The following is a 23440-nucleotide window of genomic DNA, read 5'->3' as shown; positions in this document are numbered from 1 at the left end:
TTAATTTCTGTGGTGCTCTGAAGAGGCTCCAAGGTCAAGCTCCGGGGCATGTTGAGAGATGAGATCCCTGCAAACGAGCCACGCTCTTGCAGAAGATGGATCGTTTGTCGACATTCCAGATAACCAGCGAGTCGCTTTGGAAACTTGGTCTAGCACTCGGTTGTACCTGACGGTGCCCGCTTCTGACAAAAGTAATAGTTGAGTTAAAAGAACGGTGGTTGCTTGCATCAGATAGTGTAAAAAGCACCACCAGGGAGAGACCCGGTAGACCCAGGATGCCTGGGGTATTGTAGGAAGAAGATCGAGCATCTGCGCCGCAAAATCGACACACATGGTCGCCATCGTCTCGCACGCAACTCCGGGTGGCTCTGACCCTGGGGTCTGCCGAGTGAGGCGGCTAAGACAGGGTTGGGCTATTATGATCTTGGTGCTGTAAAAGCGGAAGGCCAAGTTCAACCTCTGTCGCTCGAATACACGGGCTCCTGTCTCGAAGTGGAATGCAGGCGGAAGCCTGGAAAGCCAGACGTCTGCCTTGGAATTGAGTGCAGCGACGGCTAGTTCGATTTCACGCCAAGGTTTTCGAGCAACTCCTGGAGCATACAGAGTGTCCACAGCCTCTCGAAGGATCAATCCTAATTCGACATTGTGGAGAAAGTAGAGCGAAATATTCGGTGTTAGTGATTCGATTGCACTGGATGCAACTTGCTCACATTCTCTATTCGCGTTTAACAGGTGGTGGTCAGATATCTCCGGTGTCAATGCCGTTTCCGCCGTTGCCGTTGCCGTTGTCTTGCCCAAAGCTTCCATGAAAAGTCCTCGCGCCTCGTGATCAGCAATCAGTTGGACCACTCGATCATCAGAAAAATCTTCCTCTTTGAAAGGTACCGGCGGAGGAGTAGTGCGGAATTCATCGCTACTACTCGGTGGGCGGCCAGTCATCACACACAGTGAGATATCTAACATGAAAAGGGACCACCAGACTCGATATCGGGTCTCCTTAGATACATGAGCAATTGTATTACTCTCACTCCGAAGGTTCAATCCCATCGTAACAGCGGAACGTAAGGAAATGCCACATATTCTCCAAGACCTGGATGTTGCGAGGACGCTTCCGGTCAGACTTGAAACTCAAAATTGACGTCTTGGCATGGAACGCTTACCGGTTCACCTGTCCCACAGATAACAGATAGAATGAAGTCAAACCTTCCACCTGCACCTGCTGAAGATTTGGATGATCCAGCAGAGCAATGTCACTCATGCTCAGTCGCCATGCTCGCGAGAAGTATAGCGTTTCATCATCTGTCACACCCCCGTTGGCCCCCTGCGAATAGCGAGAACATCTTGCGCCGATAGCGAAAACCAAATTGAGCACCGCGAGCCACCTCTTCCCTGGGCGTACATGAGGGCTAGAGTAGAACGACCTGTACTGTCTCAAGAAGACAAGTTTGCCGATAATCGGAAAGGAAGGGTGTACAACTTGGAAATACTCGTCCACGAGCTGATCAGCAACCGTTTGCGAGGGACGTTGCGAGAGATCGATATGATCCAGCACAGTAATATCCGAATCATCCAGGAAAAAGTTTGCCGAAGCAACCGACTGACGATCAGCATCATTCTCTTTAGACCCAACTGAGATCTGCTCAAGCAGCCTTTTCAATCTGTAAATCCAGGCAATCTCAGAATGTTCGCCGACGAAGCCCATGGCTTGAATTTTCTCATCACGGTTGAAATCCTCGCTGGTGTAGTCTAAAGCTCCCAGCGAGAAGACCGGAGTAGAAGCGGCCGGGCTTGAGACGCGAGCAGCATCAGATAATTTAAGAGCTGGAGATGGCGTTGCAGTTCGTTGGCCAGAGAATTGGTCGTTGTCTGGGTTTTGCTGTGATATCGGTCAGTCGCGAAGTAACATGGCAGTGCAATGGGATGTTCTGACTTCGTTCAGGATCTGCTCAACATATTGCGCAGATTGGGGTTCCAGCTTTGGATAAATATCGCGCAATAAAGCCTCGTAGACTTGAACCTGGTTTGTCAGCTCACTGAGCTGCCTATAACCCACTGTTAGGAAGCTTCTCAGAACAAAGAGAACGACAAAAAACGCACTTTGCCATCTTCTCTCGCTTGCGGTCGCCATACGAGCAACGGATTCCCGACTCCTGGCATCTTTGACAGGTCGGGCGGTGGCCGCTACATTTGGCTTTTTGCTCACGACAGTTTTCGCAGGCCCGACTGACTCGCCCGCTGCTGGTCCAATTACTGGGGTTTGCTGACCGGGGTATGGCAACTTTTGAGTTCACAGATCGTTCCCCAGAGCTGACTCGAGGGCCTGCGGGGTTCTCGACATAGCTGGGGATGGGTTCATAATTGATCTGAGGCCCAAAGTGTGCTTGTGGGAACTGAGACGATGTCCAGTCACTGTATGCAGTCTCATTCTCCTGGAAATCTGATGAAGATGGATAGGATCCATAGGAGAAAAAAGGAGGACGATTAGGGTCCGTCATATTCTCAAGGATGAGAAGGCTACTTGAGAGCCCCCCTTCGCCCAACCTTCAATAATAGGCGACGTGGTTTGTGAACACGCGCTAGCCCAGAGCAGGTGTGGAGCTAGGAAATAGTATGCTGGTCACGGCAAAGGAGAAGAGACCTCAGAGCCGTAATAATAAATAATATGCTCGATACCCAGCAAACAAGAAGAGACAGACCCTTCGGACTCTGGTTGAGACATCCAAGCTTGCTGAAAGATCGATCGTGGTAGGCTGGAGTTCATTGCCGTGGTCCTTTTTGCGCCACAGGGCGGGCGGGAGTCGGCTCGGATCCAACCTCAACCTGTCATTGTACACAACAAGAGTATCCCTAGGCGATCTGACCAAGACAAAGGGCCTTCCCAAGGATCCAGTACGCAAGAAAATAGTAAACAGAAAATAAGAATGAGGTCGAGGAACATTCCGAGGAGATTCTTAAACTCGATTCCTCCCACTGCCCTTTTTTGCCACCTTGCTGATCCATGGCTTGCCGCCAATTCGTTCACATTATCTGATGATCTCCATGATCTGGTCAATTATGGATACCACTCCTGTTCCTGATTGATTAATAAAACTTTTGTCACGGAGAAAAGCGATCATTCTGACACAGCTTTTGCGCATTGAATGCGTATGTGCCAAATAGCCCAATGCAGGCTTGCTGGCACATTTTTTTGAGGATGGGGTACATCAATGGCGATTCTCCGGAACTGATTACACTCGCAGTTTGACAGTTTATCTCGATCTACTCGGACGATTGACGAAGGCCACGAGTGAATCGATGAGTGTAGTGTTACGCACTTGTCGAGTTAGCTGGCGTGTCATCCAGACAAGCGATTACAAACCCTCCGCAAAGATGCATGGCAAGGTGTCCAAGAACCGAACTTGAGTAGCAATTGGGGAATTTTCAAGAGGGAATCGCCAGAAGATGTCATCTCAGCGACTTCTCATCAACTGGGCCTGAAGCGGAACCTTTTCAGCGCGGTCCTGAATAATAATGCTCAGGAGCTATGAAGCGATTGGTGCTACTATCGTCCCAGGGAAAAGATATTGATGTTTACCTGGAACGAATGACCACAGCTGGTTTGCGCAATTGTTCACTGATTCGAGGGCTTAGCCCATACTGATAACGCAAACCCTAGGACATTATGCCCCTTTAACCCGTGCGACATTCTCGAAATTCGAATTCCGCTTGACCTCTCCTTCCACACATTTATCGAGCAGTGTTAGATGCAGGACGAGCGATAAGAGCTCAAGCGTTGGAATTCATGCTCAGAACAGTGCCAATCGTGATGAAGCACATGAGACGAGGATAGAGTGGCCACCCTCGACTAATGGAGACTGTCTCGACCGCGATAGAGTATGTCGTTTGTCGCTGTCTATCGAAGCCACCCGCAGCAGTGCAAATACGAAGTGATGGAAATTCGGCCAGTGGCGAGGTGCATGAATTCAAGTCCGTTTTGCTGCGACCAGCACGATTTTCTGTCTGCCATGATGCTCTTGTCACTGAATCAACCGCCTCCCTCCGGACCGGAATTTGGGATCCTTTCGAAAGCTTCCAGGGGCGCCAGAAGATACTGAGATACTGAGTTGCCATCACCGTGGTGAAAATCATAGCGATGAAACAGGACAATCTTTCTCGGCGACGGTTATATGTGAGAAGCAGTCACAGAACTGGTTGCTAGTCGTCTTTAGGTTGCTGTTCTCTTCCTGTCATGACATTGACGATTTATAGCGCACATGGACAATCGAGAGTCGAGGATCGACCAGGATACGCGCGGATGTGAATTCGGGACGAGGAAGGCGCGATATTGCGGAATCAGCGCAGCACAACATGATCCAAGATGTGTAGGGACTACTGCCGGCTGGAAGATGGTGTCAACGGATGAGATATGCATGCTGCCCGAGACAGCGGGTCAATCTAGATCGGTATCCTTTAGCGCTCGATTTTGTGACACGATGGCAGTGGATTGAGCAGCGGAAAGCGAAGTGACCAGCGAAGTGACCTTATCGAGACCGGTACGCAGTATGGACCGTTCGATGAGGTAGGAGAGACACGATTGGGCAGAACGATGCGACCATGCCCTTTTCCCCGTGGCGGTTGAGCCGCACTCAAGTAGGCATGATTGTCAACAGACTAACAAACCCGCATAAATGAGCAGACTACGAAGCAACAATACCCGTTAGCAAAATGGATTCTCCTGGCCAAATTTTTGGGATCCCACGCATCTCGTGTCGCTTAAAGTACAAAATTCCCTGAGCCGTGCGTTCTCAGAGTGGCACTGACCAGTGTTTATCTTCTAAACTCAGGGACGGGCGTGTGGCGTAGGAACTCGTCTGTGCTGATCATCGAATTTCGTCGAATTTCAACCATGACTCGACTTCAAGTATGATCGTAAGGCTTTCGCTGTCATGACTGGCTGCTGTTGCCACCTCCTTCAGTCACAACCCCAGTGGCACACTGAGGGGATCCACCAGTGATGATCTCTCCGATCAATCATTGTGGAGATCGTCCGTACCCAATGGCACAATGGCCAAGGGACTCTGACTGAGGGACACTGTAGGAGACGTTTTTAGCGAGAAAGAAAGCGTTAGGAGAACCGATGGTTGAGGAGCGGCTTTCTGATGCGGTCATGATGTCAGAGCGGTCAACTCTAGGCTAAATTGATGGTGCAGGAAGCAGACCCATGTTCCTGACAGTCCGCATGATATTGTGAGTTTTGGATAAGTATATGAGAAAAAAGTATTAGGAGAGACCTTCATTTCTATCAGAGGTTGATGATTCTTTCCTAGCCACGTTCCTAGCCACGTCGACGACCCAGCGGGAAGAAAGAGAAGGGTGAAGGATCCCGTCTAGCCGTCTGTCCACTCAATTGGCACTGGAGAAGAAATCCGACCGATGCTAAGATTACCTACCGTGGGCCTGCCCTCTCTACATTGACCAACAGAATTTCCCCCAGGCCTATCTTTCTGCTGTGATTCTCTGGGACTCTTACGACTTACTAGAGGACGGAGCTAAAGAGAAAGAAAGTCTGCACGACAATGTTCACTACGGAGTAGCCGTGACTGATCGGGTGACCTTCAGAAGGAATCTGTGCGCTCTGCTCAGTCCTTGTCTCAAAACTGAGGGATTCGCCTGTCTGCTCTACTGATCATCTCGCCGTGCTGGTTTGATCCTCCCTCTGGCTTCTTTGAAGCCTTGTGCTACTTGCTATAGGAGTCAGGCCAGTTTCTCTCGCTCTCCCAACCTGCCTCCCTCATCTTATGCTGTTCTTTCTCCACCATCAAACTACCCGGTGATACAAAATTGAACTTTAGAAAATGATGCTCTTTTACAGCTGGGTAGGTTGCGTGGCTCTCAGCACCTCTTCTTTGCTGGATGGTGGTCTAGAAATCGTCGTGTCGGCCTCTTCATCCCGTTGTCAAGGGCGTAGCTATAACGAGAAGACAACTGGTTAATCCGCTTACCGTACTAACGTGGCTGGCTGACCCCCAGAAGCAAAGAGACGCGCCTTTGGAATGCCATCTGACCCGTCTGTTCCGTCGTCCATTCCAGGCGTAATTTCAACCTAAACGCGCAAAAACGCGCAAAATCAAAACATGCACCTACCCCAGATTCGTTGCGATCACGATCATAATGCTACCTCCTCATCTCTCCAAGCAGTCCGCGGGCTTTCCTAGAGTCCCCTTTCGACGTTAAGAACCGATAGCTCCCGTCATTGGGGCCAGTAAGGATTCAAATGACGCGTACTACAGCCGAAGCTTCCTTGAGAATATATCTGCTTCCAAGAAATGAAGGCCACTGGTGTCCTCCTGACAATGTACCATTAACTGAAGCATCTGAAGACCGAATGGGGGATGATCGTTCACAATCGGGTTCGGAATCCGTCAGTCTCGAGAAGACGGACTCGCGACGGTATTGTCTGGTATCACCATCCTTTGTTGTATTACTCAAGTCCCGTAGACGAAATATCTTACAGAACTGTTTGTGGGCACAATATACTCGGAGAGGCGCCGCTGGGCTCATTGGCTCTCCGGTACGCTTGAAACACACAAGAACAGGAGAGGTAGGTGTTCAAGCACCGTGACTGTAATAAAGCATACTGGACTGTGAATCCCGATGTGATTTGCGAATCCTGAATAGCCTTGCGGCAGTCAGGTCTGTTCTCCTCAGCTGCAAGTACCGAATCAATCCGTACAATTCCCCCGATGGTGTCTGGCCTGGACCCAGTCTACTGCCTTATCAATAGGTTACAGTCACATACTTTCTTGCTTTCCCAGGACAGCACTCTCGTAGTACGTCTTTCTATCTTTCTGAAACACAGGCGACGAGGCTCTCTCCCTCTCGGTCGAGATATCCGTCGAGCTTAGCACAATGGAATATCATACTAGGTCGTACCTTGCGCGGGTTGGCCAGCCTCTGCTACTTGGGATGCGGATAGCCACAAATGTAGATGGCTGCTAAAGGCCAATAATGGTGATTTAGAATAACGCGCCATACAGGAATTCATCATTGGAAACGTTTCAACGCACCTTCTACCATGAGACCCAGAGAACTTTTCGACAAGACTTGAGGTCGAACATGAGAATAATTGCTATAAGCGTTTTGCTATACTTCATCCTATACCCAGCCATTGAAACTCGTTTGTAAACAGCAGTCCTCGAGTGCTATCTCGCAGCCCTCCGGCGTCAAATCTGCTTCAATCCATGAGAAGTGACCGGCTTCGCTTTAAGTTATACTTCATTTTCTTGCGTGATTTCCTTTCAAGGTAGTTCAAGAGTCTTGTCATTCTGTAACAGCCATTGGATAGATTATTTCCAGTACAAAGTTCAGCAATATCAGTCGTACGCATTCTTTTATATCAGAACTGAAAGTACCTGAACGCTGCCTTCGATATCGTGTGGGTCGTTGACTGTGCTGATTGGATAAAAGGATAGGTTTAGTTCGGCGAGTGCGGCCGAGTTCTTGGCACTTGGACACAACGCCCTCGAGCGGCCCAAGCAAGTTCAGAATCTGCTAAGAACGTTGAAGAAAGCGCTGTACGTTGTCTGCAGGGTTGTCATGAGAAATTGTTGATTTCGATCAAGGTGATCGAAATGTTATGGCAGATGAACCGGCGGAAGAACACTCAGAGCGCGGAGACAGATGAATCCTCCAAGCGCAGGAAGTTCATTGCGTGCGTCACCATCTCTCTTGGCCAAAGTATGGCATCTAACTCTCGCTTGAGATGACGACTCAGTTGCCAGAGATGTCATGCGCATAAGATCAAGTGCTCTGGAGAGCAGCCATGCGCCAAATGCCGCATGGTGGGTTGTGCAGATGAGTGCACATATGCACAACGCGATCGCCAGGTCAAAGTGAGCGAAAGGTATGCGAACGAGATTCCTTGATCAGTTCGAGTTTCCATGCCTCTTGAACGGACAAGCTTTATTGCTAACTACGTGTACAGCTATCTGGAAAGTCTGATTTCGGAAAATCGACGTCTAAAAGAACAATCGACCCCCTCGGCAAATTTGGCCGAACCGACCCATGACGCCGAAGCAAGTGAATCACGACTCACAGAGCAGCCAGATGAAAGCAATACTAGTGTACGTAACCCATTGATCGGTGACCGTGCATGGTTCCATCCGTACGACCCATCAGCGCCGCCTATCTTCATCGGCGAGGCAGCCTGCACGGCTTTTGCTACTCGTTTCCGTCGTTTTCTGACCGGTAGTAACACGACACCCCATATTCCTCGGATGCAGTATGTCAAGGAAGCGAATATCGCAGCGGCCAACGAGGCGTATGTACAGTGGCCAAGCCTTCAGCAAGCACGACTCCTGGTGAAGATTGTGCTGCGTCAGATCGGATGTCTTTATCATCTGTTACTGCGTAAATCGACAATGGAGAAGCTCGAGGAAATATATCGCACGGGTGACTTTGACTGCAAGGTCAATCAGTGCAAATTCTTCGCTCTTTTCGCTTTTGGAGAAGCTTATTCGATCCGCACAGAACCTCTGTCCGGGTCGAGGGTGCCAGGGACTACGTATTTTGCGCGCGCCCTAAGTTTGGTCCAGGTATTGCCAGAGAGAACAAGCATTACCCATTTGGAGACGCTCTTGTTACTGGTTTGTTTGTTCCTAGTCCCTCACCCATTTTAAGAAGAAAACTGACCATCAAGTCATTGTTCTCCTACTATCTCAATCGACGCCACTCGGCGTATGTGTTGATCGGCAGCGCGATGCGCTTGAGTCTGCAGATTGGCTTGAATCATAACATCCCCGAGTCGCAGCTCATCGACCCTGTCGAGCGCCAACATCGAGTGCGGATTTGGTGGACGATCTACATCTTTGATCGCATGTGGGGATCAAAGATGGGAATGCCATCCCAGATTCTTGATGATGATATCCACGTGGACATGCCGTCCAGGATCAGCCCGGCGCAGCTGCACGATGAACAATTCTCCGATCCAGACTATCAGAAAGCCAATATAGAGCTCGCTCGGATTGTCGGCGAAACTATTGCGAAACTCTACAGCCGACGCAAATACAGCGAAACGTTTCTCCAGCGCGTGCAGAAGCTACTGAAAGCATTGAAGAACTGGATAGATACACTACCCGACCATTTGCGACTGAACGAAAACGACCCTGAGATGAATACGAAACATATTAGCTCTCTACATCTGGCTTTCAACCAGGTATTTGGCTTCCTCCTCATCCGGAACTGAACAATACTGACTTGGAAAGTGCGTTATACTCACAACCCGTCCGACCCTCCTCCATCTCCTCATCAAAGTCAGCGAGTCCAACACCACCCCCACGAGCAAGGACAATGCCATCTCGCAACCGGTCTGGACTCTGGGTGAAGCGTGTATACACGCAGCCCGTCACAGTCACTCCCTGATACTCACACGCTACATCAACGGCTCCGTTCCGGTATTTGGCTATTTTCACGCGCACTACCTCTTCTCGGCTTCTTTGGTGCTTGCAATGTCCAGCTTGCTGCCCATTGGCAGCCGCAACGACCTAGGCGCCTTTGAGACCGGTCTGACTGTGCTGCAGTCGATGAGCGAGAACGGCAATCTTGCGGCCTCGGAATTCTACCAGAATCTCGAGCAAGTCAAATACTGTCTCGAACGGTACGGAGACGAACGTCGCAGAAAGGAACCGAGGGTAAACGGAGCAGAAGCTCTCGGGCCAGGAAACATTCCGGCCTCGTCTGTCGTTCCGACGCAACCTCATACTGATGAAACGGCTCCATTGCAACCGGGACCTGGGTCGATTATCAGGGCGGACAATGGGGTGAACAGTAGCCCGGGGTACAATGGGTATGGTAACCTAGCGCCTGGGCTTTCGATTCATGACGCCGCAGTGGGATTCCCAACAGCAATAACTTTTCTGGAGCCGACAATGCAGGACTTTCTCGCGCAGTCAGATTTCGATTTGGGACTGTTGCATTCCGTGGACACGTTTATGAACGACACCGAGAGCATGTATACGAGTCATGGCCTATAAGTGTACACACGTTGGCAGTTGAACTGCACAGCATACTATGATATCTGGATATATACTCTGTACTCTATCGTCTATCGTCTAACGGTCATGACTCGTGCAATCAGCGCAACGCGATGCAATCTATAGCCCAGTCTTCCCGTCTAAATGAAACTTCTCCTCAGCCCACAGCTGCATAGCTTTCCCCCAGCGCGTGATACAGAACACAAATCCTCCACCGAGCAGCGACAAGACCACGCCTTTATTCAGTCAGTTCGCCTCCAGAATCGCAACCCCATAGCAAGTGTCACTTACAGATTGTAAACGTCCAGCCCACCCCAATCACCTTGACCAGGGGAACAACGGCCGCACTGCTCCCGGCCGAACATAAGTACTGTACGATATACTTCCCGCTGATAACCTCGGACCTTCTTTCGGGAATCGCCTCTACCACATATCAACATCCGTATCACCTCACCTTCGCCTTCACCAAAGGAACACTCACCAGCAGCATACGTATTCAACCCGTTAAACGAGCCCATCAGACCCACTCCCGCCCAGAACGCCGCAATGACAGGCACAGCCATACCCCCCGCCCTCTTCTCAAGCGTCCACCCATAAACCAGCACCGCGATGGGCAGCACCACGCACAGCGTCGCCAGCCCGCTGTTCAATCTATCCTGCGGAAGACGCAGCCCCCGCGGCGAGCGATATACCGTTTCACTGTGCGATCGGATAGTCTCCCGCCGAGGATACTCCCCAGGAGGAATCCCGCGCCGGGGGCGAGGTAGAAGAGGCCGCTGACGAGGGCGGAGGTGAGGTTGAAGCGGGGGTTGAAGATCTCACGGGCGGAGGTGAGGAGGCCGTACTGGAAGATGGCGAGGAGACCACACGTTAGGTCCTGTCTCAGTCAGTTTCTTCCTTTTTTTTTTTTTTTTTTGACAGACAGGCAGGCAGGCAGGCAGGCAGGTACATACGCATAGAAAGACGTTGGGATACAACCACTGCCGGAAGATACGGACGGGGTTGAACATGGCAAGGACCTCTCGCAGGGAAGAAGGGCGTGGGACACCTTCACCCTCGGCTTCTCTCTTCTCGACCTCTGGGACGAAAAGTAGCGAAAGCACGAGGCCCAGCCCGGCCATGGCAACCTGCACCCAGAAGATGACCCGCCAGTGGGCAAAGGTCACCACCAAGCCGCCGATACATGGTCCTACCCGCCGTCAACACTTTCAACCAGAGAGAATTGGCAGAGGGAACCGGTTATACCTACCAATCGCCGGCCCGTCACCGTCCCAGCCATAAAGAACCCAACCGCCGTCCCCCTAACCTTCTATATCACCAAAATCAGCCCTACCCTTTATCACCCACAGCCAGAAAGAATTATACACACCGCCTCAAAAATATCCGCCAGGATAGTCTGCCCCTGCACCATGAACGACGTCCCCGTCAACCCACCCAGCACCCTAAAAGCCGTAAACACACTACTCCCCCCGCAACCGCCGTGCCAACCGAACACCCACACAGCGCCCCAATCGCAATATTATACGCAACCCTTCGCCCAAGCAGCGCAGTGACCGGCCCCCAAATAAGCGACGAGAAGCCCATCGCCAATAACACCCCCGCGTTGGTGACATTCAGGAGTTCGGGGGTTGTGTTGAACTCAGTCGCGATTTCGGGGGTTGCGGGGAGGAGAGACGTGCTGGAGAAGGTGACGACGAAGGTCATCCAGCTTACTATGAAGAGAATGATGCATTTGCGCCAGAGGGGGAGATGCAATGTATCTTGTGTGTTCTTTTCGGGGTCGAGAGCTGCGGTTGGGCTTGGGCTTGGGCTTGCCATGACTTAGGTATCTGTTTGGTTTGCCGTGGGATACAGGGCCCATTTCTCAAGATCGAGATTCATAAGATTTCAGTTCTAATTCAGCCATACTAGTTGCGAAATACGTGAGATAAATATGTACGCTGACGGATTCTTTTCCGGGAAGTGTTCGGCATGCCGAGTGTGAGGCCGAGGGTGATGTCTGTGAGATCCACTCTACTGCAGTTATACTTCGGTGACTGGCACCGAGACTCGGTTACCAGTACAATACCCCTTCCCTGGTCGTAGCTCTTGTATATTATGACCTTCGCTTGCACTACAAGTTGGGAACAGTTGTAGGTGGTTAGTTGCTTATCATTCTTAACCTCTTTCATTTAAAATATCTCAGCCACTTGTCAGTCTTGGACTTCTAATCTCCCGACTTCCTACCTTGGCTGAAGCTTAGCTTATATCTACCATGGCCGGTCCATAGCCTATAAATGCAGTGTATTAACTAAATCATTCATTCAACTAATGTCCAAGAGACCGCCAGTTGGTCAGGTATAAAAGCAAAGTTCCTGTCGAAAGGAATGGAAGCACCACACTACTTGCTAAAAAGTATGTACTCAAAACAAAAAATTTAAACCACACAAACGACAACCCCTCTACTGCATCCGTCTCAAATCTGTTTCACCCTACAGCACAAGCATACCGACACCGGCAAAGAGAGCAGTGGCAATGTAGGCACCAAACTGCCAGTTGCCAACCTTAACAGCCATGGGGCTAGCGGCAACACCGGCGGCTCCCTGGGAAGTCGCACTGGCGCTGCCGGAGCCGGAGCCGCCAGTGGCACCGGCGGTCACGGAACCAGTGCCAGCAGTTCCGGCCTGGCTGATCAGAGAGGAGCAAGAGCCCGAGGCATCAGCAGCCTTCTTGGTCTGGGCCTTGCCATCAAAGTCACAGGCGGTCGCAGCCTTGTTGTTCTTCTTGTAGTACTGGTTCATGACGAAGGAGAGCTTCTGCTTGGGACTGCAGACGCTGTAAGCTCCGTAGTCACCGCTGGTTGAGTTGGAGTTGATTCCACCGCACACACCGGCGGCGCAGAGGTAGTCGAAAAGGTCACCGTAGTCCTCCTCGTCCACAGAATCCTTCACAGCGCAGGACAGAGTCTCAACCATGCAGTCGCACAGCTCACTGTTGGGAGTAGGAGGCAGCTTGTTGGAGGCTTCCCACTTGGTACCGACCGAAGGGCAGGTAGGAACGGCAGTGTTGGCGGGAGTGTAGCTTGCACTGTTCACACCGGTGGCCGTCACCTTCTGCATCTCAGAGGAGAGGTAGGAGAAATCTTCCTTGGTCTTGACACTGTCGCCGTTGACCGAAACCAGACCGTAGTCGTTGGCCTCCTGGAAGTACATATAGACAATACCACCGCTCCAGACATCGTTCATCTGGGGACCGAACAGAGCGGGGACATCGGTAAACTTGCGGGGCTTGGGGTCGATGCAGCCGTACTCGGAGAAGAAAGCAGGCACAGGGTACTTGGAAAATTCCTCAGTGCGCTCCTTGTAGCCAGACTTCTCGAAGGAAGATTCACCGCACCACTCGTAAATGTTGTAGCCGAACATGTCGATAGAGCTCTCCTTATCACCACAGACAAGGTAGTCGGCCAAGTCGGCACGGATATTGGCGTCGTCGTCGGTGGCGTATCCGACAACCAGGGAGGAGCGATAGTTCTTGGACTTGATGTACGCCTTCGTGTCTCGCACGGCAGCCTTCACGTACGCAATAGAATTGGTGTTGTTGTTGTCATTGGCGACCTCGTTACCCGCGAAAAAGCCAATGACATTGCTGTAGTTGGCAAAGGCGTCAATGACGCTGGTATAGCGCTTGTACAGGTCAGTGTTCCAGGAAGGGTCCGCACGGTTGATGGACTCGGATGGCGAGGACAGATCGGTAATCAGGTAGATGCCGGCATCGTCCAGGAGCTTCATACATTCGTCATGGTTCTTGGTGGGATCGACAGCATAGGTACGGATGACGTTGGTACGCAGCTGCTTCAGGTAGGGAATGTCACGCTTGCAGCTGTCAACATTGGCCAGAGGATCGGTGTAGTCGGAGTTCTCGGAAGATGTGCCGTTGGCCTGGTACTCCTCTGCACTGGATTAGTTTCGGGGTCGATCGATGGGATCTCTCTGGGACATACGTTGGTAGGCAACACCGCGAATGAAGCTAAAGCCGGTCAGTCACTGAACGATGACGCTGGGGGAAGCGACAGGCCAAACTTACAATTCTGTTCCGTTGTTGGAGTAGAAGAACTTGTTGCCCTATATCAAGTACATATGAGTTAGCGTCCAATGCGATCGTGGAGCAACAGGCCTTCAGTACCTTAGCCTCAATGGCGGGCAGTGTTGCGAGGGCGCTGCCCACGAGGGAAGCCCCGGCGGCGGCGTAAACGAACTTCATGTTGGATGTGATTTAAACGAGGGCAAACTCAATTGTAGATGAAAGATAATATTGATGATCTGCGAAGAGTGGGTTGATCGTCTCGGTCCGTAAACCCAGTTGATATCTAACCCACAGGGTTCTTAGGAAGAAAATGACAGAATATGGACAACGAGTGACTGACGGCGGTTACACAATGAGCCGTTGAATGGTTGGAGTCCCGAGAGGGAAAATAGAATACAAGGAGGGAAAGAAAGGATGTCGAGAAGATGAAGAAAGAGAGGAAGAAGAAAGCACGGGGATGACAGGAGAGAAGAAGATGGGAAAGGAGAAGCTGGAGCAGGCACCAAGGCAAGCACTTGCGAGGACTAGAGTACGGAGTATGCACCGAGTAGTAAGCAGCCCCTGTAATAATATTACCCAGTCACTAGCCGATTATAAATAGTATATTCGACTCTCAATCATCCAATTGATTCTTTGGAACATTGAGACATCTAGTGAGCATTGTGGACTGATGATTGGGCGTTTACTGACTGGAGTCCATCGTCTTACTCTTCTTACTGCAATTGATGGAGACCATTGTCGCAATTGTCTCACTTGAGAGTATCCAAGGTGGGAAATCTGGTGTATCGCCAAGCATCCTATGTATGTAAATATTGATCATTGCTTGAGAACAATCAAAGCAATCAATGGAAGGGAAGAAAATGATACGTCCAGAGACAAAGGATTGACATTCTCGGTGATATAACTGCGGGGCCTTTGAAACTTAGCGCCAGGGTCCAGGGCGCTGATTCGACGGTTGAGATGGGGCCTGTATTGTAAGAATGGAATTACACCGAACCCTGTATGCTTACCTTTGCCCAGTTGTCTTGTTGAAGTAGCTTGGCTGATGAATAGGGGCATAAGTGTTGCTTCGCTCTCTCAAGTTCCGGCTTGTCAGTCTTGTCCGGCTTGTCCGGCTTGTCCTGAATCATGGGCTCCTAAAATTGCCAACTTCGATTATGTGAGCATCCGTGGGTCAAGTCGAAGAGTTGGCTTACTACCACCGCAATGGAAGTAGGACTGGGTACTCTGTAAAATAGTTCGTAGGCATATTATTATGCGAGTACTTTTTGACCAGTATTCCTACCTTTTGACAGACTACCTACCTAATGATACACACCCCTGGGCAATACAGCGTCTTACCAGGGACGGGCAACCAGGGTTTCAGGGTCTGGAACCGCACTCAAGCCCACAGTAATAAAAATTTTCAGTCCGCTGTACTAATAGTCAGCTGAACATAAAGGAATATTACACAATAGTTTATGCAAACATGTAAGAATGTCGTTCAGGTCGTATGCACCGACAACAAGCTTGACTCATTAATATCACTGCCTTTCTTTTTGGTCACATACATTGCATGATGTATTAAGCAACAATTGCGCTGCGTTGCTGAACTGATTATACCTGAGCTGTACCACTGCGAAATATATCCTTAAGTGGATTCTCCGCAGCGATTTTCGGCCATATATAGCAGTGAGCATTAAGGATATATTTGCGTAGACTACAAGACGGCTGTGTCAAGAACTTAAGGCATGGCAACAACTACAGGCAGAACAACTCACGATCTCACCGCATCATGGCGCAAGGATCGGACACGAGCACTGATGACTTGAATCCAGCAGTGTCTTGATCTTCAGACAGTGACAGATGCAAGTGCTACTGACGTGTCTTGTTGCAGGACAACTTGGGTATTATTGATTGCGCACTATTGTAGAGTCAATTCGACTCCAAGAGGCGGACAGGAAACTTTAAGCATGATGGTGCTATCAGGTTCTTGCCAGCAGTTGAAAGTCAAGAGCTGAGCCTTGACACGAAGATTGAATACTACAGTGTGGCTGATGTGATTCATCGTGGCTGATGATGTGGCTTGGTTCCTGGTCATGCTGCAGAGTACTCCGTATGGACTCAATCTATCCCAGACCCACGGATGGTACTGCAATCAACCATGATTCCATGAAACTCAGGCTTCAGTTCAAGGTACCGTCTTCACAAAGAGTGATCAGATTGATCAATAACCTGATACCCATGAATGTGCCCTTTTTGAGAGATTGCCCTTTTTGAGAGGTTTCGAAAATGGCTCTCCAAAGCACACAGGGAATTGACTTTCCAAAGAATTGAGAGCCAACCTTAATCAGTTAGGATACATATAATTAGGATCTACTAAGGAGCCACTATCACGACCTGGTGCTAGTTGCGAATAACTAACTTTACTGATCTGGTGCCTCATAAATCAGAATCAGAGCGCCAATAAATAGGAGGGCATCACAATATGACTAGCTAATACCACCGTAGATGACCTCTACAAATCTTCTAATGACCGCTGAACTTACTGGAACGTAGAAGATCACATCTGATAAGGGGGACTGAGTTGCCCCAATCTCGTTGCAGGCTTGCAGCAGCCACATACTCAATAATGATGGATCACGATTCTCCGCGCGTCCAGGATACGCTATTCAGAGGATCTAAACCCACGCTTGTTGTGGCTGTGTAAGCACATTCGCCAATAATAATGTCCTCTCCATAACGACGACGATATGGATCTGTCGAGTGGATGAAAATCGCCAAGCAAAGGACAGTTCTGCCAAGTATTCTTCGCGGCTTGAGAGACAATCATCATGTCATCCCTTTTTTCGCTTTTGCTCTGCTTGTGTACCCCATCACTCCGTTCAAATTGTAACTTTTTGGGTCCTGTGTTGCTCGCTGGTTGAATGAGCCTGCAAGAACCCTGTCACTCTCTTTTTCTCAATCGTTCAATTGGCCGCATTCATTCCTTTCCAATCTGCTACCGCGGCCCATTTACTTGACAGCTATTCTTGTCCAAAGCTTGTCCTTTCCAAGCCATCTTGTCGTAGTCTTGTTGGCCACTGGGGCTGAGCGCTGAGTTACGCGCCACATTTCGTCGACTGCGATCTCTACCTAGCCACGAGTGGACCACGTCAGTATACTGTAAGTCATTGCAATATCCTTGACTTGTTTTTAAAGCCGATGAAAGAACACCCTTGTCAGAATTGTCTTTGTTCACCGTTGGGCACTGCTGGTCCCGCTGCCGTTTCGCATCTTGCATCCCGCTCTTCTTGAACGTCATCCTAATACCTTGACTACTGCAGTATCATTATCAATCTTTCCAGGACTACCTGCCTTCCAGAACAAGAACATCATGCGTAAGTCTGACCCTGATGTGCTGTGCCAAGCGCGCTCTCCACTAATGCGTCTCGGCGCCCAGACATCTACCGCCGTCAAGCCAGGAACCTGGCCTGGTATGACCAGGAAGGCGAGCCATCGAACCATAATCCATTTAAGAAGTTCAGATCACGGCCGCGACGGTCCAATTCCTATCAGATGGAGAGCGGACTTGTTCCCGTCCGCACGGCGGGGGAGGTGCGCATGTCGGAGGAAAGACGGCGGCGGAGGGACATGACCGACGGCCTGGCCGGTCCAGAGCACGCAGATACTTTTCCGCCAGAGTCGTCAGGAACCGACGGTCTTCATCGAGCAGAAAGCGCAGAGAAATCGGAGCCCGAGCCATCGATGCGCAGCCATGAACCCATCAACGTCTCCAACCAAGAGGAGGAGCAGGATGAGATCCCGGAAGGAAAACCTCGAAAGAGGAAGACGTTTATGAGCGGCTATGGAAGTCGGTCTGAGGATGGGGATGCCCCATCTTCGGTGGAAGGGGCAAAGGATGTGCCTGACAAGCAAAAGTTCACCGCCGTTGGCCAGCTCAAAGCGACTCTTTTCAACTCTTGGATGAACCTTCTCTTGATTGCTGCGCCAGTTGGAAGTGAGTTGCGGATATGACGTGTCTTGAGTTCTCACTAACAATCTCAGTTGCACTGAATTACGTCGACGTCGATCCGGTGGCGGTCTTCGTGGTCAACTTTATTGCCATTATGTATGTATCTCAATCCCACGTCCGGACTCGACTGACGTATCCAGACCTCTTGCGGCCATGTTGAGTTATGCCACGGAAGAAATCGCCATACGGTATGTCTATTTCCCGGTGTAGAGGACCAAACTGACGTGCCCAGGACTGGTGAAACGATCGGTGGTCTGCTGAATGCATCATTCGGGTAGGTGTTCGATCGCTGGGAACCAGACACCAGGCAAGACTGACAATAATAGTAATGCGGTCGAGTTGATCGTCGCCATTATCGCCTTGGTCGATAAGGAGGTTCTTATTGTTCAAACATCTCTTATAGGTAGTATGCTGTCGAATCTGCTGCTGGTCCTGGGCATGTGTTTCTTTTTCGGCGGTGTCAACCGTCTCGAGCAACACTTCAACCCAGTTGTCGCGCAGACAGCGGCTAGTCTTTTGGCACTGGCGGTGGCCAGTCTGATTATTCCCACCGCGTTCCACGCGTGGTCCGGCGGTACGTCAATCCGGCCGAAGATTATGATGTTTTTTACTGACTCTTACAGCCGGTACCGTGGGAATCGCCCCCTTGTCGCGAGGTAAGATTGCTGGCTATGCGCAGAGGACTGTCGCTGACAAACGCAGGCACCAGTATCATCTTGCTCTTCGTCTACGGATGCTACCTCTTCTTCCAGCTCAAGTCGCACACCGAGATCTACAACAGGCCCAGCCCCAAGGTCGAGAAGCGACGCCAAAAGGTGTCCGGGGCGACGCCAGCCGCGGCCTGGCCCAGATCGGCAAGATGACAGCCACCATGGGCGGTCAGAACGCGCAGCAGATGAAAATCCACGAGGAGGACGACGAGGAACAGCCTCAGCTCAGCATCTGGGTTGCCGTCCTGACGCTGGCCATTTCCACCACCTTTGTCGCGTTGTGCGCTGAATTTATGGTAAGTCTGATGACGTCATTTATTGTCAGGGGCTAGACTGACTGTCCAGGTTGGTTCCATCGACGCTCTTACGGAACGCGGCGGCATCTCAAAGACATTCGTCGGGCTGATCCTGCTTCCTATCGTGGGCAATGCGGCCGAGCACGCCACGGCGGTGACGGTGGCATGCAAGGACAAGATGGATCTGGCGATTGGAGTGGCTGTGGGATCAAGCATGCAGATTGCCCTGCTGGTTCTGCCGTTGATTATTGTGATTGGATGGATTATGGGTATGTTCTATTCCTCGATTTACTTTCCTGACCCGTGACTGACTGGCAAAAGGACTCGAGGATATGACCTTGTATTTTGATGCGTTCCAGGTGATCCTGCTCTTCGTCTCTGTCTTACTGGTACGTCTATCGTCATATCGGATTTATGACGACCGCTAATTCCTTAGGTGAACTATCTCATTGCCGACGGCAAATCGCACTGGCTCGAGGGTGTGCTTTTGTTGACGATGTATCTGATTATCGCCGTGGCTGCTTGGTATGTATCCTCCATTGTTTGCATTGGAATTACTCGGCTAATTGTGTCTGCAGGTTCTATCCTAACAAGACCGAGGCAGCTGCTTAATATCATACGTACGACGGACTTCACTCATTCACATACGTCGGGAAGATACCCCTTTCATGTACTTAGAGCTTTTATCCAATCTTTAGTTAATGTTCAATCAAGTCGGTTAATTGAGTACTCAGCATGGATATATATATAGGCATCACGAGCTGTCACTAGCCCGCCCATCTACAAAACTTGATAAAACGTAGATAAACAGATAACGCCGACACAGAGGCTACAAGAATTCGAATATATTAATTAGAATCAAACCCATACCGCCACAGCAGTAGACCAGCCTCATAAACCAGGCCAGCGTAAACGACGGGGAGACATGTCAACCACACACAGCCACCAGGCACCAGGCACCAGGTACCCGTCCAGGCCACCTCTTCAACCGGACTGCCTGGCTTGGCTTGCATCTATTCAATTAGTTTATACTGCCAACACTCTATCCATGAGATTTCAACGTAGTCAAATAGTCTAGTGACTGAAGTCTCCGTACTGCTAACAGCCCTCTACTAGCAAATACTCCACGCGCCTAACCCCAGACTCTACCTGGTACTCTCACGATTAGTACCTTACTCCGGAGTAGTAACTTGGCCAGCTACAACGGTCTAAATCTCCCCCGAGCCGCCAGGCCATACCCCCCTATTGGTCCAGCTGAACAATCATCCCCGAGCCGTGGCGTAGCGCAGCGAATCAGATGACGGGGAGTTTATTGCATCGTGGCTACTTGCAGTTCAATCTCGGGGAAATCGGAGGAGACATGGACAGGTGGGACACAGTGGCTGTGGTTATGGGTTGATGCTGGACAAGTACCTACGAGTATGGAGGGATAGGGCTATTTGCGTAGGGTACTAGGACTAGGATTAGATGGGAATATCGCTCTCGCTGGGGTTGACTATGTAACTATACCGGGTTAGATTAATCTGTGAAGCACCTTTAGGTAAGAGTTGCGATTTGAGTAAGGTACTTTCAAACGAGGTACCTATACCCTGTCAGCAGATGAAATGCATTGGCCAACATCCGAGCAGGTGACGGTTGTCGGGTGCCTCAGCCTCAAGCCTCAGCTCTTGCGTTGCGCGCTATTTTGCCGAATTGAGAAGCCCCGTTGCTATCTCACTGATTAGAATTTTTCCTCCATTCATAGGTACAATAGCCGCTAGATATTAATCATAAGAATGGGGATAGAATAGAATAGCCGGCTGTGGGATTGATCGGGCATTCTCCGATGATTCGCCGGGTATTTCCTTATCGTACCTGGCAGGTAGAATAGAGGTGAGCAGGGAAGTACCTAGGGTCGATAATCCTAGTAGACTTTCCATGGCTTACTTGCACCTGTGGTTGCATGTGCTTTCAGTAAGGTATATCACAAGCGCTCGTAGAGAGAGGCAAGGTACTGGTACGAAATCAGAGGATGTATGTGAGATTGCGGGGTTTCATCGGTTCGCTTGTGCCTCGGGTGAGAAGGGCATGGGGGAGAAGAGAGCCAATCATGGACATCGGCTAAGCCCGAAGAGCGGCCACGGGATGAGTTACTCAGTAAATATGGCCGGTTAAAATCTGTGACTTGGACTTACTGGAAGTGTAGGGTGTAGGCTCCTGCAGTTGCCGCCCGGGATGCGGAGGAGGCCCCGACTGTCGGTCGGAGGGTAATCCTGCGGAAGTGAGATGCTCCTAAGCAGTGAGCTTTTAGAAAGAAGGATTAGAGACATTGTCAAATTAATGGAGGCAGAAATTGAGGTAGTATTCAGCTGTAACCTTTAATCTCGTGACTGGTCAACAGTACCTTAACTCTACGAGTTACTCTAGGTCTATGATTGACTACTCTCCCCGCGGGGAAGCCCAATGCAGGGGCCCAACCCAAGGCCCAGATTTCCGTTAGTCATGAAAAAGAACCCGTCACACGGTCGACGAGTCGGACAACTTCCCACGTCCCAGGGAAGTCTCCAAGTCTCCAAGTCTCCAACCCATCCCGACGCGACGAAAATGAAGCCATCCTGAGGTAACGGACAGACGATGTCTACCCGAGGTTCTACGGATGGCTGGTAATGTGATTGTGCCGTTTCCCCTCATTTTTTTTTTTTCATTATTTCGTGGTTCGCCTTCCTTGTGATATATTGACAGAAGGGAAATTCAGGTCGGACCAGTGTTACCATAATCTAGTCTACTGGTTCCTCGGAAGTAACCCCGTGTTGAATTCTCCGTAGGCTCCATGCCATCCCACACCCACAATTACACTGCAGGTAGTAAGTCGTCGCAGCCATCTCAGACGCAAAGACCGATCGGCACGGGATTGGGCAGACTTGTATTCCATAATACCAGTTAGACTATCGGAAGAGAAAGAAATGATAGATGAAATAGGATAAATCGTCCGCTAGCTTGATTACTGAATAAGATCTATCATCGCCCACAGCCACATGGACAGAGGAATATAAATTAACCATTTTACCGTGTAACCGTACGGAAGATGACCGGATGGTGGATGGATAGTTAGGTAATATTACTCCATGCTGTTCCACCACCCTGCTGGTAGCCGGCTTCTTCGGTCCGTCCTGGTTGTGCCGATATGTTCATTTGACATGGGACAGAGGGTAAAATAAAGAAACGTGAAATGTAAGTGTTGGAGCAGACGGTATGGATTCCCTTTTAAATAGGTTAGGATCTGTAGGATATTATTGAAGTATATTTGTTTTTTGATTCTCAAGGCTGCTGTCGGTCGGGGAGGCGAACTAATGCCCCCCGCGAAAAGAGGCGACCTGGGCCTGTTCGCCGTCCCGATGGCTGGACAGCCTGGACTAGCCCGTATTGACCGTACGCCTGGAATCTGTATTCTTCACTATAGTTATGAATGGATTCAAAGGTGAATATATAAAATAACTATTAGACTATTAATCTAGAAGCTACTATCTAGTTAAATAAAAAGCATCAAAAAGGTACTCTGCGTACTTGAGGGTATTGCAGGATCTCGGCACTCGGGAAAGGTAACAAGCTGGGGGCGCGCTGCAGTCTCCGGATTATCACCGCCCGCTTAAACCGCCAGATTAAGACCAGCGTCGGGCCTCCGCAATTTGCTGAAATGCGGATGCTGTAACTTGTCGCTGTTGATTTGATGCTGTGGGAACTATCCGGGGACTCGTCGCATTTTCTTTTTCTTTTTCTTTTCTTTTCTTTTTTCCTTTCCTTCTGTGGGTGTCGGAGGTCAACGAAACGACACACACATTCATCATCTGAATCATTTCCTTCCTCTTGTCTCTTCCTTTCCTCTTCCCTCTCTTCCTCTCCTCTTCCCCGTAAACTCCACCTATCCTCTTACTTCCTATACTCCGTACTCGCGCATCCTGACGAATCCTCCAATCCCGTCTCTACCCGATTTCTTTCCTTTGTTTCCCTTTTTACGTCGCGTTGCCGGTCCGGTGCCCCGATTTCTGTCTGGCATTCCTGCTCCCCCACACTCCGCTTATTCCGTCCGTCGCCCATGTTGAATGGGTCCCTACTCGCCTTCCTTGCTTCCAGCTTCGCTTCCTTGCCTGTCGCACTCGACACTACACCTCTCCCACCTTGACTCGTCGACCATAATTCAGCTTATCCCTATCCTGGTCGCACATCACTTCACTACGCCTGGTTGATCTATTGACCGGTTTCGTCCTATTGTCGCGTTCTATCGGTTGTTAGAGCGTTCTATCACCAGTGCTGTGCACCGGAATCTACCTCCCAAGGTTAGTCACAGTCGCCAGTTGAACCATTTGGAATTACAGATCATGGCTAAAATCC

The 23440-nt window shown here is 50.2% G+C and overlaps 5 protein-coding genes across 5 annotated transcripts; 2 read left to right on the top strand and 3 right to left on the bottom strand.

Annotated features, from left to right (window-relative positions):
- Positions 1 to 2495, bottom strand: P174DRAFT_360989 (putative C6 transcription factor; the record flags this gene model as incomplete). Its single annotated transcript, XM_024821757.1, has 4 exons — positions 1 to 1090; positions 1161 to 1876; positions 1931 to 2042; positions 2098 to 2495. 4 exons carry the CDS (start codon positions 2493 to 2495, stop codon positions 1 to 3), a joined length of 2316 nt encoding a protein of 771 aa, XP_024687062.1.
- A 5127-nt stretch (positions 2496 to 7622) lies between these two features.
- Positions 7623 to 10013, top strand: P174DRAFT_381983 (transcription factor domain-containing protein; the record flags this gene model as incomplete). Its single annotated transcript, XM_024823101.1, has 5 exons — positions 7623 to 7690; positions 7754 to 7882; positions 7964 to 8624; positions 8678 to 9193; positions 9243 to 10013. The coding sequence occupies 5 exons, from the start codon at positions 7623 to 7625 to the stop codon at positions 10008 to 10010; spliced, it is 2142 nt and encodes a 713-aa protein (XP_024687061.1).
- Positions 10014 to 10130: 117 nt separating this feature from the next.
- P174DRAFT_508725 (putative MFS transporter) lies at positions 10131 to 11828 on the bottom strand (the record flags this gene model as incomplete). Its single annotated transcript, XM_024831486.1, has 8 exons — positions 10131 to 10246; positions 10302 to 10433; positions 10492 to 10661; positions 10703 to 10887; positions 10964 to 11199; positions 11256 to 11316; positions 11380 to 11470; positions 11506 to 11828. 8 exons carry the CDS (start codon positions 11826 to 11828, stop codon positions 10131 to 10133), a joined length of 1314 nt encoding a protein of 437 aa, XP_024687060.1.
- A 466-nt stretch (positions 11829 to 12294) lies between these two features.
- Positions 12295 to 14695, bottom strand: P174DRAFT_436879 (glycoside hydrolase family 72 protein). Its single transcript, XM_024826145.1, has 4 exons — positions 14172 to 14695; positions 14073 to 14110; positions 13990 to 14015; positions 12295 to 13938 (listed from the first exon to the last, which is right to left on the bottom strand). The coding sequence occupies exons 1-4, from the start codon at positions 14247 to 14249 to the stop codon at positions 12482 to 12484; spliced, it is 1599 nt and encodes a 532-aa protein (XP_024687059.1). The 5' UTR covers positions 14250 to 14695; the 3' UTR covers positions 12295 to 12481.
- Positions 14696 to 16945: 2250 nt separating this feature from the next.
- Positions 16946 to 19800, top strand: P174DRAFT_508723 (putative sodium/calcium transporter). Its single transcript, XM_024831485.1, has 14 exons — positions 16946 to 17216; positions 17378 to 17431; positions 17494 to 18051; positions 18099 to 18162; positions 18207 to 18254; positions 18299 to 18340; positions 18393 to 18640; positions 18690 to 18722; positions 18769 to 18881; positions 18917 to 19072; positions 19122 to 19341; positions 19394 to 19461; positions 19509 to 19597; positions 19651 to 19800. Exons 2-14 carry the CDS (start codon positions 17428 to 17430, stop codon positions 19682 to 19684), a joined length of 1677 nt encoding a protein of 558 aa, XP_024687058.1. The 5' UTR covers positions 16946 to 17216; positions 17378 to 17427; the 3' UTR covers positions 19685 to 19800.
- The last annotated feature ends 3640 nt before the right edge of the window (positions 19801 to 23440 follow it).

Source organism: Aspergillus novofumigatus (assembly GCF_002847465.1).
Source record: "Aspergillus novofumigatus IBT 16806 chromosome Unknown P174scaffold_1, whole genome shotgun sequence".
NCBI classification, from domain to species: domain Eukaryota; kingdom Fungi; phylum Ascomycota; class Eurotiomycetes; order Eurotiales; family Aspergillaceae; genus Aspergillus; species Aspergillus novofumigatus.
The sequence above is the reverse complement of the archived record's forward strand: the minus strand, read 5'-3'. Positions and strand labels throughout refer to the sequence as shown.